This window comes from Chironomus tepperi, unplaced genomic scaffold, assembly GCF_022539635.2.
Source record: "Chironomus tepperi strain 1889 unplaced genomic scaffold, CSIRO-AGI_Ctep_v1 contig_465, whole genome shotgun sequence".
Taxonomy (NCBI): Eukaryota; Metazoa; Arthropoda; class Insecta; order Diptera; family Chironomidae; genus Chironomus; species Chironomus tepperi.
Genome location: NW_027226587.1, coordinates 54,971 through 70,498, shown reverse-complemented (window position 1 = coordinate 70,498; position 15,528 = coordinate 54,971). Strand labels below are relative to the sequence as shown.

Genomic DNA, 15,528 nt, shown 5'->3' with positions numbered 1-15,528 from the left:
TTTCATCAGTTTAAATTCATTTCAAGAAAACGTTCCAGACTGAACAGATCGCTCTTTAATTCGCTGAGTGAAATTATTTAATTTAAGGAATAATAAACATAGTTTAGTGATAAGATTTTGATAAAGATAACAAGAAATATATTTTATTCATAAGTGCAATTAAATGAATCAAATTAATTAGTGATTAAAAATCAAAATTATATCAAAAAAGTGAAAAGCGTGGTGTAGACTCAAAAAAATGGGATTAATTGGATGGATTAAAAAGTAAGTAGATGTAGAGTGATTGATTTCTGATAATTAATCAGTATAAAACATAAAAATTTTAAATTTCATACGAACCAAGTCATAATTGTTGAAAATTCTGTTGTTGGAAACTGTAATTCATCTGTGCTACAGTTTACTTAATAATATAAACATCAATTGACAATTTATGATACAGATACAATACGTATTCTATAACAACAATAACAACCGTTTGTTAAAAACATAAAGAACGGGATATTAGGTAGAAAAAAAGATGTAAAATTAATGTTGGGAATTTACGTGAATTACGATCATACTGGATCTTGATATAAATCGCATATTAACAAATTAGCATCTTCAACTACCTGAATTAATGATGTGCCCTTATTTTTATTAGAATTTTAGTGGGTTTGGCTTTCAGATAAAATGCTTCCATTACCAATAAATACCATCATTGAATCTGTTACAAAATGTATTAAAAATCTCCATCATCCACCTGCCTTTCCTGTGATAGATTTCGTACAATTTAAATGAAAAAAAAAATATCTCTTTTACGCTAATGCCACCGCCGACTATTGTGGTTAATAAGAATAGCTGTATTTTAAGCATGCAAGTACTGAGTGAAGAGATCTTTCCGCTATTATAATGATAGATACATTTTTAAAAATGTACATAATCCATCTCTGTAGAAATTGGCGAAATCAGACAACAACAACAGTAGAAACAGGCACATAAAATACATTTTTTAGCGCATTTTTGAAATTTTTTCAAAAAGGTAGCTTAATAAGACACTTTGTTCGGTCGTTCGGTCGGCTGGAACGCGAGATCTCGATAACTAGACATCGTAGAGAGCTCTGGTTTGTTTTAATAGCTTCGTTCTATCAAGTTATTGGGTTATCGGTCATTTAGAAGTTTCAAATCAACGCATAAATACTATAATTAACAATTTTTCATTTTCATATACAACAACAACAAAAACAACAACACGTTTTTTCGTTGTTTTACAGTGTTTTTCAATGTTTGTTGATGTTTTTACAGTGTTTACTGAACAATGTTTGAATTTTTTTTGACCGTTATGAGGTTTGAATCATGAAAATCCGTTAAATGATGAAGTTCTTAAATTTTTGGAAGTTTTATATAAATCTTGTTTTTAAGATCTGGAAGTGACTTGGATCTTACTGTATCTTGGTTTTAGGTCTGGAAATGACCTGGATTTTACTGGATCTTGTGTTTTAGTTCTGGAAGTGACCTGGATCCTACTGGATCTTGTTTTTGAGGTCTGGAAGTGACTTATTAATCAATTACTGATCGCTGGGACAAAAATGCGCTTAAGTCCCTCGATCAATAACACGAGGACTTTTGTAATTTTTTTGTTGAATATCAGGTGGAATTACTGAACCATATCTCCCCGAAAAGAGTAATACAAAAACTTCATGTCGGCACTTATTGTGGTATTCTTATGTCATTTTGCATGAACAGTGTCTACACATTCACGCATTTTAACTGGAAGAGACACAGCAGCAGCAAAAAAATTATTGAAATTTCCTTTAATAATATGCGAATATTTACTTTATAGTTTTAAATCGTGTGATGATGCATGAATTAAGCAGTTAGTGAAAGATTTAAATGCGAGCAGGCGAAAGAAAATTGAAAGTTTTTCACTTTTTTTTTTGCTGCTGCTGCGTTGTTATAGAATTAACATTATGATAAACTCTTTTTGAGTTTTAGACTGATATCTCATTCGTAACAAAAACGATTTTATACTTTGCTGGTTTTTTCATTCATTAAACTGCAAAACATTTCTGATTGTTAATCTTGACAATAGAAGCGGCAAAAATTCATTGAATTAATTCTTATTTTTCTAGATTTATAGTTGTTGATAAGAACTCGAGCTTGCGAATATTATTGTGTTGAGATGGATTATTTATGATGAATCATTGAATTTATTATAATATTTAAAAGGCTGACATTCTCAGAAAAATGCAATAAATTTTGATTTTGACATAGATTAGGTACCAAAATGTTCCAATTAAATTTCGCGGAATTCAATCTATCAGCGGTTCTATCGCTGGTTTACACCTGCCAATTTCCAATACCAAATGCATGCCAATCGCCAATACCTAATAGACTAAACACTATGGTACCTAAATGCGGTCTCTTTGCCTGCTAGGGTTGTGAAAACAATTAAAAAGCATTTCATAGACATCGATACTTTTAGTGTTGAAATCCTCTTTACTACATCAAAGTAGAGCTTAAAGTCAATTCGGATTTTGTATAGAAAAGCTCAAGTTGACTTGATTCAATACAAAATTCAATTAAATTTCGTGCACTGCACCAAAGTTCCCAATAGTTAGCAACCATATCTCATAAATCAAAAACATCAATTGAATCTTACGAAACCATAGTCTAAACTCATTGAAAATCGTACCTGACGATTCGCACCACAATTTTGATCTTAAATCCATGCTAATCTTCTTTCTGACCAATTTATTCACCCATTAATTTTAAAATGCGTTTTGTTCATGCTACCCCACGCTGCGATACTTTTACTCACTTTCTTGCTGATTACTTTTAATAAATCTTTATACACAAAAAAAAAGTAAAAATGTTTAATAAAAATAAATTAAGCAGTCAAAAAAAGAAGAAGAAAGAATAATACAGATACATAGATATACACAGTAGTACAGAGAGAGTAAAGCATGCACATTAAAATGCCATAAATATTGTTTCACTCCAAATACTTTTCGATTTGTTACTCTTCACATTGGAATTCCATTTCAAAAAAAAAAATATTCTCATGATTTTACTTCTTGTACCTTAAGTACATCTCTTTTTGATATTGTAAGTATCATTTAAAGAATTCTTGCTAGAAAAAGTAGAGCAAATTTTTGTATTTGTTTGTTTACTTTAAAGAATTTGCAGTCTTCATTTTTAATTAATAAATGTTTTCATTCATCTTATTAAATTAACTAAAGTGGATTTATCTTTAAAATGAAGAAAAGAAAGAATGGAATAGTTAATTGTAGTTGCTACATGAATGTGAGAAAGAAATAATAAAAGAAACACTATGAAGATGGTTAAAAAATGATTGATCGTGGATTGGAAGTGCTTTGGGGCGCATTTGGTTTGGGATGTAGACTTGAAGTGTCATTCAGAATTTGAACGTTATAATAAACTCTGTCAAAAACCTCGAATAGCACTCCAAGTTTGCTAGGGAATTAATTCGTCGCCGTATTTACGTTAGGACACAATGGCGACATGGCGGCAAATTTAGATCCATTTTTAAGGGCGAAAATACGGCTCATTCTTAACACCAACATGACGCCAAATTTCGACCCATTTTAGGGAGAGACTCGCGATTAGCAGCAACATTACGCTGGATTTCAGTCAATTTTTACGGCGAAAAATACTACTCGTCGGATTATGCTGTTCGGTTTTGTGTCACTAGAAATTTGAAAATTCGAATAAATTCTGACCAAACCTACCGTTTTAATGGTAAGGCGAGGTATGGTCCTGACAGCGCCATGACGATGGATTTCGACTCATTCCTATGGCATAAAATTTAACTTACCACATTATACCACTCGATCAACTTCATTAGTGGATTAGCATCAATTCTAAATATTGAAAGTCCAATACCTTTATTGCAAAATTGATTAAAAATTCCCATTCAACATCATTTCTATAGTCCTAACAACAAAAACCCAATTCATAACCACAAATCGAGATCAATAGACCGTGACTAACGAAACTACTCCGCATACACAAAAAAATCATATAGACGGACAGACGTTTCAAAATCCGAACAATACCGCTAGTCCGCAGACTCAGACAATGCGTGTACAAAAGACAAATTGGTATGAAAGAATAATAACATCAAAGAAAAGTGAAATGAAACGCATGAAGTAATGTTACAAGAGGTTTTTCTCCGTCTCTTCTAACTCTGAACGTCTTCTTGATTGTCGGAATTTAAATTCATTTTAAGAGTAAGCCTATGGTCAGGAAATAAAAAAATTGTTTCTAATATTAATGGAATTTCATGAGGCTCAATCAATGACTTGGAAGAAGCATGATGACCGTGTAAAATGGTTACTTTCTTTCGGAATTTCTTAGTTCTATTCTCATTTCGATTGGAAATAAAAAATCACTTTTTGATCGAATGTCACGCTTCATTACTTCTTTTTCCTCAAATTAATTTTTCTTCATTTTTTGATTATTTTTTAAAAAAATTGTAAATTGTTGGGAAATAACAAAGCAGCAATTAATATTTGTTATTTATTCTCTACTCATTAATATCCACACAATCCATTAGTCAGTTCAAGAACAACTTTTTTGGTCTAAAAACATTTTAGTGTAAACCACACACAAGGTTTCAATATTATGATTCTTCATCAGCACATATGTGATGGTCTAAATTACTTCTGTGCTGTAAAAATATTATGGTGTTAATTATTATATTACACATTGCATCGGCATTACTCTATTGTTGTCGTTTTTTTACCATTCGTGATTCTCTTAAGAGGCTTTGTTTTCTTCTCAGATTTTTTTATTGGAATTTGGAACAATGTAAGAAACAATGGAGATTGATTACTTTACGTGTATAAGCTGGGTATATAGCATAGTTTATGAATTTTTGGGATGAAAGTTGGCTGGGATTGTTGCTGTACATACGTTATTGGGAATGGAATACTTACTTCCTTGGCAAATGCACACGAGGGCCAATTGTCACATTTTGAGTTCTTCGGAAGCTGGATCTGTCTTTATATAACTTCTGCCAGTTTCTAATTCCTAGCACTTTTGCATCGTTGCTCACACAGTAATCCCATGAGCTCTTTAAGAATGGAATTGGGGTAGAATTTCTGCAATTTAGTACAATATTGCTGAATTAAATGTTCTACTTTGAACTTGGTGCTAATACTTTAGCTATTAACTGTTCCCTTTAAGGTCTATTTTGTCTAAAGAATATGTCTGAAAATTATAAGCTTGATCTTTAAATCTAATTCTGTATCAAGCTAGAGTAACGCCGGACTGGACCCCAATTTTTGATCAATTAACCAATTAGTGCTATTCGGGTCTATTACCGTAATATTCATGATACAGTAACTCACTCTTAGTTTCAAATTCAGAAAAGCTTCAACTTAAAGCATGATCAGCTATAAAAGAGCGCTGTAAAACTAATTAATAAGAAAAAAACTTCCTACAACTTTACATTGTCTTCCCAAAAAAATAGCCACGAGAGTTCTAATTACTTTTACCATGAAAATTCAATTTACCTCACAACAATGTATTGTTTGCTGACTTCTGTATTGTTGTGCTGCTGCTGCTGTTGTTGCTGTTAATGTTTTAATAAAAATTAACTTAATTTATTTTATTAGATGGAAAGAAGAAATGAAGACGGAAACTTGCGGATTTATAAACATAAACATTTCATTTTACTTCTGTTGTTTGTGTCTGACTGTATATAATAATAAGAAGTCATCAATCAAGCGACAATTTTCATACATCCGATGTTTTTATAACTGTTATGTTGGTTAATTATTATTAGTGTCATAATTAATACATGTATATAGGCATTATTAGGTGTACATTAATCATATTTTTGCATGATATCTATGCTTTGACGCCAAAACAAGTCTTTTTATTTTGACATTTTGAGAAATTGATATTTCTTTTGTATTGTTAATGTTGAAGCATTTTTTTGTGTGACTTGTGCATGAAAAAAGTCTATTTAGCGTGAAAGAATGATTTGTGAAAATTTCATTATTAGCGATTTTTTTGTTGCTCGCTATGCTCATGATGTGGTATTTAGCAAAAAAAAACGAGACACACGGGTCGTCGTTTGAGGATTTGTTAATTAATTTATGTAGTTTATTCATCATTAATATTGAAAGTTACATTTTTTTGTTGCTGCTGTTGAGAGTTGATGCATGTAAAATTCCTAATATGATCATTTAATGAACGAATTATCAATTAAAGCGGATGATGGCAAAAAAGAAGTATGGCAGTTATGCAATTTTTGGACATTTGAAAACGAATTTTGGACATTAAAAGATAATTCAGGTTTTGATCTGATTTAGTTTTTACATAAGATGTACTTAAAAATGCATTAGAAGTCAGCTAGTACAGACTAGAGCGACACAAATGAAGAAGACTCTGCACACATTTTAAAGGCTCCGCTAAACTTCTTATCATTACCAAATGGAAACCGCCTATTTTGGCAGTCAGACGGAAGCGGCTTCTATTTAAGTTCTCTGGCGGAGAATGAAAATCATTTGCATCGATCGGTTAGAGATCGATTAAAATGAATTATTCACAAAATCACAGCAACCTTTAATGCAAATTCTATCCTCAAAACCAAAAAATTCTTAAATATTCCATCTAAAAAGTTTTCACACGAGTTTCACTTCCCATCACAACATAATCAAAATTATGTCATCAACAACTAGATTTAACACACAAATCAAATAAAAAACAGTCGCAAACATACAAGATTTGCGCGACACAACAAACACATAAAGTCCAAACAGTTGACGACGAATGAGCATAATCATGATGTAATTGAAAGTAACAGTCTTTTATTTGCTATATTCATCTCATCTACTCTATTTAATTAATGCATGATCGTGTGTGATGAATAAGCATGCGAATAGCTTTAGGGTAATTGCTAGTAAGTTGGTCTTGATGTTTTGACAAGCATAAATTACATGCAATTAACATCTAAACAAACATCATGTCTCAATTGTGCTTAAGCTGCTCATTTCTTCATATATTTATTAAAGAAAAAGTTGTGTCTATATGAATCGATGCGTTGCAAATTAGAGAATCGCGCGAAAGAGAAACAATCGACTTTAAATGCTCAACTTTTTTTTCTTTTCTCAACGTTCGACAGCATGACCAATTCGATGAAATTTAAATAATCAAAAAAATTTTCTTTTTTTTGTTCATTAAAAATAATTTTTCTTTATTTTTCTCACCAAACAGAGAAATTGAGTCGACATCAAGGCAACGTCGACAAAGTGCACCGCCGCCAATTCAAAATTTACAGTTTCAGGATCCGGCTTATAGAAGGGCAATTGAGAAATTTCGTGAATATCGCCATAGTGGACGCTTTGAACGACTTAATGAGACAAAAAATACAAGCACAGTCACACAATCCGATATAACGGCAACAAATAATAATAAGACAATTGATTCTGTTTCAATCACAGATGTTGAGATTCAAGCATATGAACGTGAGCGCTTAAAAAGTCATCGTAAGCATAATAGTCATAAGCATGATAGCAATAAGACTGACGCTATTTACAGTAACTGTAATCCTGAGGAAGTTGGCAGAAATAAGCGTTTTTCACTTCCCATAATACGTGATAAAATTGACTCAACAATAAGTAATAATGGACGCAATAAAATTTCCAAGAAATTGCAACCAACAAGTACAATAGATGAAATTGAAGAGTTTGAACAGAATCATTGTAATAGAATTGAAGATGAATCATTTGGTAATTCAATTACGACACCGCCATCAAAATTTTATCGTAATAATAGTGATCCATATGATTCAACAGCTAAGAAAACAGTCGATAGTGCTCAAAAGCCAACGCCGAAGAGATTAATGGGAAAGAATATGTTGAGACGTAATAAAGGAAAAGCTCCACAACCACCAACAGTTAAAAGGGAAAATAGGGGAGATGCAGGAACAGAATCAACAGTTAATTTTTATAATGGAAATTTTAAGCGCTATGACGTGAGTACAGCCTCGGTTGATGACGAGTTTGTGATTTCTTCGAAAGCTTATAAAGGTAGAATGAGAAAAGAGCATCCGGAAAATATTAATTCCGTTGGTGAAAGTGCAAGTAGCGGTTCTTTGTCATCTGATACAATTAATGAAAAGAATTTGATTAAGAATCGTCGTCTATCTCCGCTTAATTATCAGACAGTAATCAATAAGCATGGAGAGGAAGTTGAATATGCTCTACCTTATAATGAACGTGATTCTACTCTTGATTTACCTCCTTTACCCGAAGCTCCAATTCCTAATGTATCACAACATCAAATCTCAACACAATTTGATCAACTTATTGATCAAAATTTCAAGTTCCTTAACTCAAAACTTGATTTCCTTAATTCTCAAATTGATGATGGCGAAGACGCACAAAAAGCTATTCAATCGATTGAACAAATTAGCATCCTTAATCGTCCAAATGTTCAAGTAACTGATTTGGACAAATCTAACGAGTGTGGACTTGCATTTCCAATGCAAACTGGTGACATAATGAAAGATTTAGATGCACTGTCTAAATGGACACAAAATTTCGAAAAGAATGATCGAAATACATCACCAATGCTACAATATCTAGCAGCTCAAAAAGACGTCAAAATTTTTAATGCTTGTGACATTAAGTACAAGGCTGGATCGTTAAGAAACTCATTTTCAACACCATTAGAATTTTCTAACGGATATTTCCATCAGACACCGATTACACTCAGAAGTACACTGCCGAATAATTACAATATAAGTAACTTTGCCGATAATGGATGTAAACATGAATTTGAAATTTTGTGGTAAGTAATGCTGTTACTAGAATGAGATCAAACAGTTGTTAATAAATTGAAATATTACAGTCAAGTTAAGCACTTAAGCATTGTTACGTTGATGGGAATAAGTTTCGATAAGGATTTGCGTGTTACGTCGTTGATCATGGAGCCGTTTGACTACACATTAAATCACTACCTACATCAAATGGTAAGTAACGCTAAACAAGCAGCGAGATGAAAGTAAAAATTTTTCCCATAATTAACGCAAAACAAAAAAAAAATTTAAATTTCTCTTTATAGGATAAATTCTACAATATCCAACAAACCGTTTCGATAATCCATCAAATTGCAAGCGCTACACAATACCTCAATGAATGCGGTTTTATTCATTCAAACATAAGCAGTCATGCTGTTCTCATTCGTGAAAATCCATTTGCTGTTAAACTTTCATCATTTGAATTAGTTACTGAAATTTTGCCACGTGAAATGACTGGAAAATTTTATGAGATGCAAAAAATTAATGTTGATATGGACATTTATAATCTTGATATTACAAGTGATCATGTAACGGCTGAAAAGTATGGAAAATTGTCAAAACAGCATTTCTACAATCGTACATCATTGCCAATTTCAAGATTTGAGGAGGATGTTGTTGAAGATGATGAAGAGTATAAATTGACATACTCAATTGCATACAGACGAATGTATTCAATGCATTATTATCAAGCACCCGAGTTGTTAGTTCCAACAAATAATAGCTCCATAAAATATGTTAAACCAACAATTCAATCAGATGTTTATGGTTTGGGATTAATGCTATGGGAATTAATTAATCGAGTTGTTCCTTATGTTATTTATAATCACGATGAGCTGATAAGTGGATTAATTAAAGGAAAAGTGCAATTACCTGTTCTCGATAAGAGTTCAATTATTTTTAAGGAAATATTTGAAAGTTGCTTACATGCCGACATCAAAAATCGATTACCAACTGTATCAAAATTCATCACAATGTTGGAAGATCTCCAATTACTCGGTTATGAAAAAGATAAAATTGAGGTCTTGGAGATTATTGAGCCAAGCCATGAACATAAAACCGAAAAGAATATTAAAAATTCAGATCAACGTGATAAGTTGCGTGAAAAAATTTATTTCTCAAAGACTGAAATTAATGATCCACAAAGAAGATTCGAGAATGCTTTAACAACAGAGAATCTTATTGATATGGGACTACGTGACACGTCACAGAAAATCTCAGAATCAGTTCAAAGTTCAGAAATTGAGGCTAATATGGCGTCATTTAGTCATCAAGCTCCTGGCATCTTACAAGATGATGCTCTTGATAGAATTCGTAAGACAGTTGAAAGTCAACGAAATTTTACACCAAAGAAGCCAAGTCGCAAAAGAGATGATGAACATGAACACAGCAAAAACTCGACAATGTTCCAAAGTTTCTTTGGATTTGATCGTCTACAGACACCAAAAGTTGACAAAGATGTGATTTATGAACGAACAAGTACGTTGAAGAAGCGTTTGAAGGCAGGAACTTCAACTGGAAATAAGAAGTCAGTTAAAGGGTTATTTGATGAGAAGATTGAAAAGCCTGAAGAGAAGCAAGAAAATATTGACGAGAAGAAAATTTTAAGGGAGCAGTTCGAGAAGATGAATGATGAACTTAACTTAATAATCAGTAATTATGACAAAAGTGACTTTATGCAGGAGATTGTAAAAGAAATTAAAGATCGAGGAAAGACTAAAAATGACAATGGATTGTCAACATTTCTAAACAAAGCTATTCAGGACAATAATTTAAGTCGATCATTTGAGGAACTTCCAATAAATGACAAAGAACCTGAATTTGTTGGAATTAAACGTAGCGAAAGTGATGCATGTGGATCAAATTTGCATCGATATTCATCAAATGAATCATTTTCTCTTCCACATACACCAATCGCACGTCAAAATATGATACGAAGAAATGCATGGCTTTCTGACAATTATAGACCTAATTCAAGTACTCATATATCCGATGAGATTGCCAAACGTAGCATAAAGTTCACAAATAGCTCACCGCTTAATGACTCAAAGTCACAAAATCTGAAACAGTACAATGTCAATATTAAGATTCATCATAATGATCTTGATGGTCATACAACACCAAAAAGTACCAATCTTAATCAGTCACAATCAAATTCATCGTCTGTAAAGATCAAATTGTATAATTCAGCCAGTAAATTGTCACCAATTGTAAAAATTAATAATATAGATCTCAATAAGACAAGTTACACTGAAGATATCAATAAGAAGTATTATCCATTAATGCCAGAAATGTTAAGCGATGCCATACAAAATAAACGCGATCGATCGTTTATGCAGACGACGCAATATGAGGAAGAGCATAATAAGATAAATCACGAAAAGTCTTTAGAGATTATTGAGTCACAAGAATTGGCAAATAAAAATGATGAAGACAGCGATTATGAGATTGAAGAAAAAGTCATAATTCCACTACCAATGAGTGTACGAGATACAGTCAAACTAATTGAGACAACATATAATCCAAATTCAAAATTAGACATGTTTAAGCATCATTCATCAGTAAATCATGATGATGGATATAAATGTGAGAAAATATGTGAAGAGACACAAACCGATGAATGCGATTTTCCAGCATTAATAAAAGAAGGTTGTGTTGATGATGGAACGGAATGTCTTACGCAAGCATCGGAATCAATACAAAAATTGGAGAATTTACAATCCAATAATGACGCACCAAAAGTCAAAAGATTGGAAAATCTTGTAAATCAATCAACGACATCGACACAAACGCCAAAGAAAATCACGACAAAAGTTACGTTGAATTTAAAGAAAATAACTGGACGATCAAGTGATGTTTCGCATTTAAAGCATGTACAGGAACAAGTACTTAACAATACTGAGATTTTAAAGCGATTCCAAGCACACTTTAGGGCAAAAGAATCGTCATTGGCTAACAAGAATGACCAAATATCAGCTAGCTGCAGTAGCTTAGTCTCAAAAGAATGCAATCAGGAAATGGTCTCAAAAAATGGTGGACATAATAAGTATTTTTGTCGTAATTGTGGATTCACAATGATACCAGCTGAGATTCTGCAAAAAAGTGAGTAATGAATTAATTTTAATCCTAGGATTTAATTTAATCCCACCTTAATCCTTGGATTTAATCTAATCTTTTTGGCACAATTTACTTAATTATTTTATTTAATTTCATCAGTTCAAAGTTCAGGACGACTCTCAATTGCATCCAGCATTACCGATGGTCTACAATCAATTAAATATGATGAGAGCTTACAATCTCTTGCTGCTATCCGGAAATGTCAACAGCTTGTGGTATGTTTCAAATTTAATTCCAACAAAATCGATCAAAAATAAATAAAATTTTTATTATTTAACAGGAAACACGTTCAACAGAAGATTTGTACATTGATGATGACTTCTGTCAGGGGATATCACACAGCTTAGCAGCAAATATGGAATTATTACCACCACCCGACTTCTTTGACTCAATAGACTTTAATATTTTATCAGCTGAAATTTTTCATACTCAAGAGCATGATTTTGACGATACGTTAAAGGATGATGATGAAAACATTGAGCAAATTGAGGGAAATGAGAAGCATGACGAAAAGGAAATTAATAAATCACACAATGAATCGTTGCATGTTGATGATGTTGTGCCAATTTGTGATGAAAAAAATGATGAAATTATGAAACAGGATGAACCAAAGGTTTAAAAAAAAAATTGATTGGAAGCTATTAATTGAATATTATTACTTGCTATATACTATTAATTATAGATTGTTGAAAAAAAAAATTGATTAAATCAAAAAAACTGAAAAAAAAAATTTATTAACAGATGAACGAGAGCATTGATGATGAAAAAATTTATTTTATATGTATGAGAAAATCCTTTAAATAATTGTTGAGAATAAACCAAGAACATTCAAATTGCAAGCCTTTTCATATTTCGTACAGTCTCCTTTAAGTCCCAACTCCTCCGCCTTATAGTATTCTGATGGAAGTTCTTTCTCTTTCAATGATGACGATGGACTAAAAAATTGAGAATGTTTAGATATCTAATTAGCACTTGTCGTATGCAGCATATGATATAAAACGTATAGCATATTCGGGTAGAATCATATGACTTACGTCAATAAAATATGAAAGATGTGACCCAAGATTCCATTGCTGCTTAAGAATGATACTCGAGCTGATTCACAAATTGCATGCAGCAGACATTTTTTGCCATCGATTTCGTTCCTAAAATTAAAAGCTGATGACTTTTGAATATAGTACAAAATTGTCATGTCTTACGCATCCATTCGACTTTCAAGCATCGTGTAAATTCCAACTCTAGAGAAAATTGTCTTAAAAATTGGACTTCTTTTCTTAATTTCATGTTCATCTTCAGGTACAACAGTTGTTTCCTCATCTTCAGCTATTAAGGTTGAATTTTCAGCTTCAACTTCAACTGCATCTTCGTTGGTTTTTTTCATATCTCTCGCAATAACATCACCATAAGAAGCATCAGCAGTTGGATCGACTGATGGATATTTATCATTCAATTTAAGTCGATTTAAAGGTCCAGGAATGGCATCGCCTGGGACGTTAGCCATGTTGTAATTAGCTTCAAAATTGTACGATACGAAAACGTTGTATTCTTCAAGTGCAACAGGAACAGCTGTAAAGGAATTAGTTTGACACATTTAAGAACTTGACACGTTGGCTGTTTTAATGATTGGAACAAGACTTAATTTTAAGCACTAGAACAGTGGTGGGCAATCTTTTATCATTCGCGGCACATTTTGGTGGTATGTCATGACCGAAACCGCACACAGCATACGGGTCAGCGGATTTCCGACATTTTTGCAGCGGCACTGTAGGTTGCCCACCACTGCACTTGATCCACAAATATTGAACAATTCACTAATAAAATAAGCATATTCATACCTATGGCACACAAAATTCCAGTAGCTGCATTATATCCATACAGAATAGATGGAAATAGAGGCGGCGCAGGCGGTATAACTGGCAGCAGACGTTTTTTTCTTGATAGCGTCAATGTCTTGTCAACATCCTTCGTCCTAAACATTGACAATGAATTATCAAATTCAACTGCGCAATTTATTTCCTGTAGAAGAGCCACAATAACCACTAAAAACTTAAAATTTTGACTCATGACGAACGATCTAAACTGTTCAAATTCCAATAGAACAATAATAATAAATGGGGAGAAATGGAACAGAAGAAATGGATATCGTGACATGTTCATTTTCATTACTAATAAATTTCCAGCTAAATTTAGATAGATCTATCTTTTTGAGTAGCTGAATGCTTGACGATATTTATGTTTGTAGGCTAGATAATAGACTTTTGGTCTGAGCATGTAAAGTTAGTCAAAAGTTCGGATTTTGGTTAAAGTTTAGATTTATTGAGGTACACAGCTATTGCCATTTATTATCAATCTTACTTTGGGATCTTTCACTTATTACAGTACGCAGTGCCTCCCCTGTAAGCTGTTACAAAACAGTAGACACTCCACCTCCCCTCTAATAAGCAAACGACCCCTATGTACCCACAAATATCACACAAAAGTACTTATAGCATTTAATAAACTGAAATCACATTTTCTTATATATTTCGTGCAGTCATTCTTGTAACCTAATTCCTCTGCTTTACTGTATTCCGATGGTAGATTCTCATCCATTGATGACGACGGTCTAAAATTAATAATTTCTAAAAATTAAGTCTAGACAGAAATTGAAATTTTACTTACGTGAGAATAATGTGTAGTATGTGACCTAAAACACCATTAGCTTCTAAAAGTGAATTCGATGCTGATTCACATATGGCACGTAGGAGGCATTTCTTGCCGTCAATTCCATTACTGTAAAATACAATATATTTCGTTAGCTTCTAAATTCATAGACCAGAACGGCGCAATATAGCCTTTAGGGCATGAATACGTCGTCATGTTAATGGGATATAGTCATAAATACGTAAAGATGCCCTTTCGATCTTGTTGCTGCTGCTTTTATACTCACGCAGTAATTCTACTCTCAAGCACTCTATAAACTCCTTTTCTGGAAAGCACCACTCTATCCATTATACTTCTCTTCTCAATCTCATTAGTCTCCACGTCATCAACATGACTACTTTCTTCTGTCGTCGTCACTTCTATCACTTCCTCGTCCACAATTGTAGTATTTCCTTTGCTTAAAGTTCTAGCAACAGAATCATCTACTGCAGCATCTCCAGTTGGATTTACTGACATGTCATCATATGTAGACCCTAACTTCCATCGTACAAATGGTGGTCCAGGAAATGAATCGGCTGGGACATTGGCTAGATTGTAATTAGCTTCAAAGTTGTACGACATGAAGACATTTCTGTCGATATCGTGAAGAGGAACAGCAACAGCAACAAGTATGCCTTGAATTGGATATACTCTACGTTAGTTATTGGATCAAGGACTAGTCGAACTAAATATTTTGTATACCTGTTGCTGCATTAAGTGGAAAAAGGAGCTGTGGCCAAAAAATGCCACGTTTTGTGATTTCATGAATATGTCGTTCCTTCACACTATCCTCTAAAACTGCAGATACTGTGCACGTCACTAGTAAAATTAAAATCACTAATTTTAATGGTAAGACAGACATCTTTGGTCCGTGAATGATTAAAATGAAATGAAGCGTAAAAAGTACCAAAAAAATTACC

At 32.8% G+C, this 15,528-nt stretch overlaps 2 protein-coding genes across 2 annotated transcripts; one reads left to right on the top strand and one right to left on the bottom strand.

The window, feature by feature from the left end:
- Window positions 1–53: 53 nt before the first annotated feature.
- LOC139099274 (putative leucine-rich repeat-containing protein DDB_G0290503) lies at window positions 54–12,705 on the top strand. The gene is made up of 6 exons (XM_070651696.1): window positions 54–264; window positions 7,225–8,802; window positions 8,863–8,983; window positions 9,076–11,911; window positions 12,026–12,141; window positions 12,207–12,705. Exons 1-6 carry the CDS (start codon window positions 239–241, stop codon window positions 12,543–12,545), a joined length of 5,016 nt encoding a protein of 1,671 aa, XP_070507797.1. The 5' UTR covers window positions 54–238; the 3' UTR covers window positions 12,546–12,705.
- Window positions 12,706–14,395: 1,690 nt separating this feature from the next.
- LOC139099189 (uncharacterized) lies at window positions 14,396–15,470 on the bottom strand. The gene is made up of 4 exons (XM_070651586.1): window positions 15,311–15,470; window positions 14,856–15,243; window positions 14,588–14,698; window positions 14,396–14,531 (listed from the first exon to the last, which is right to left on the bottom strand). The coding sequence occupies exons 1-4, from the start codon at window positions 15,468–15,470 to the stop codon at window positions 14,396–14,398; spliced, it is 795 nt and encodes a 264-aa protein (XP_070507687.1).
- Between the last annotated feature and the right edge of the window lie 58 nt (window positions 15,471–15,528).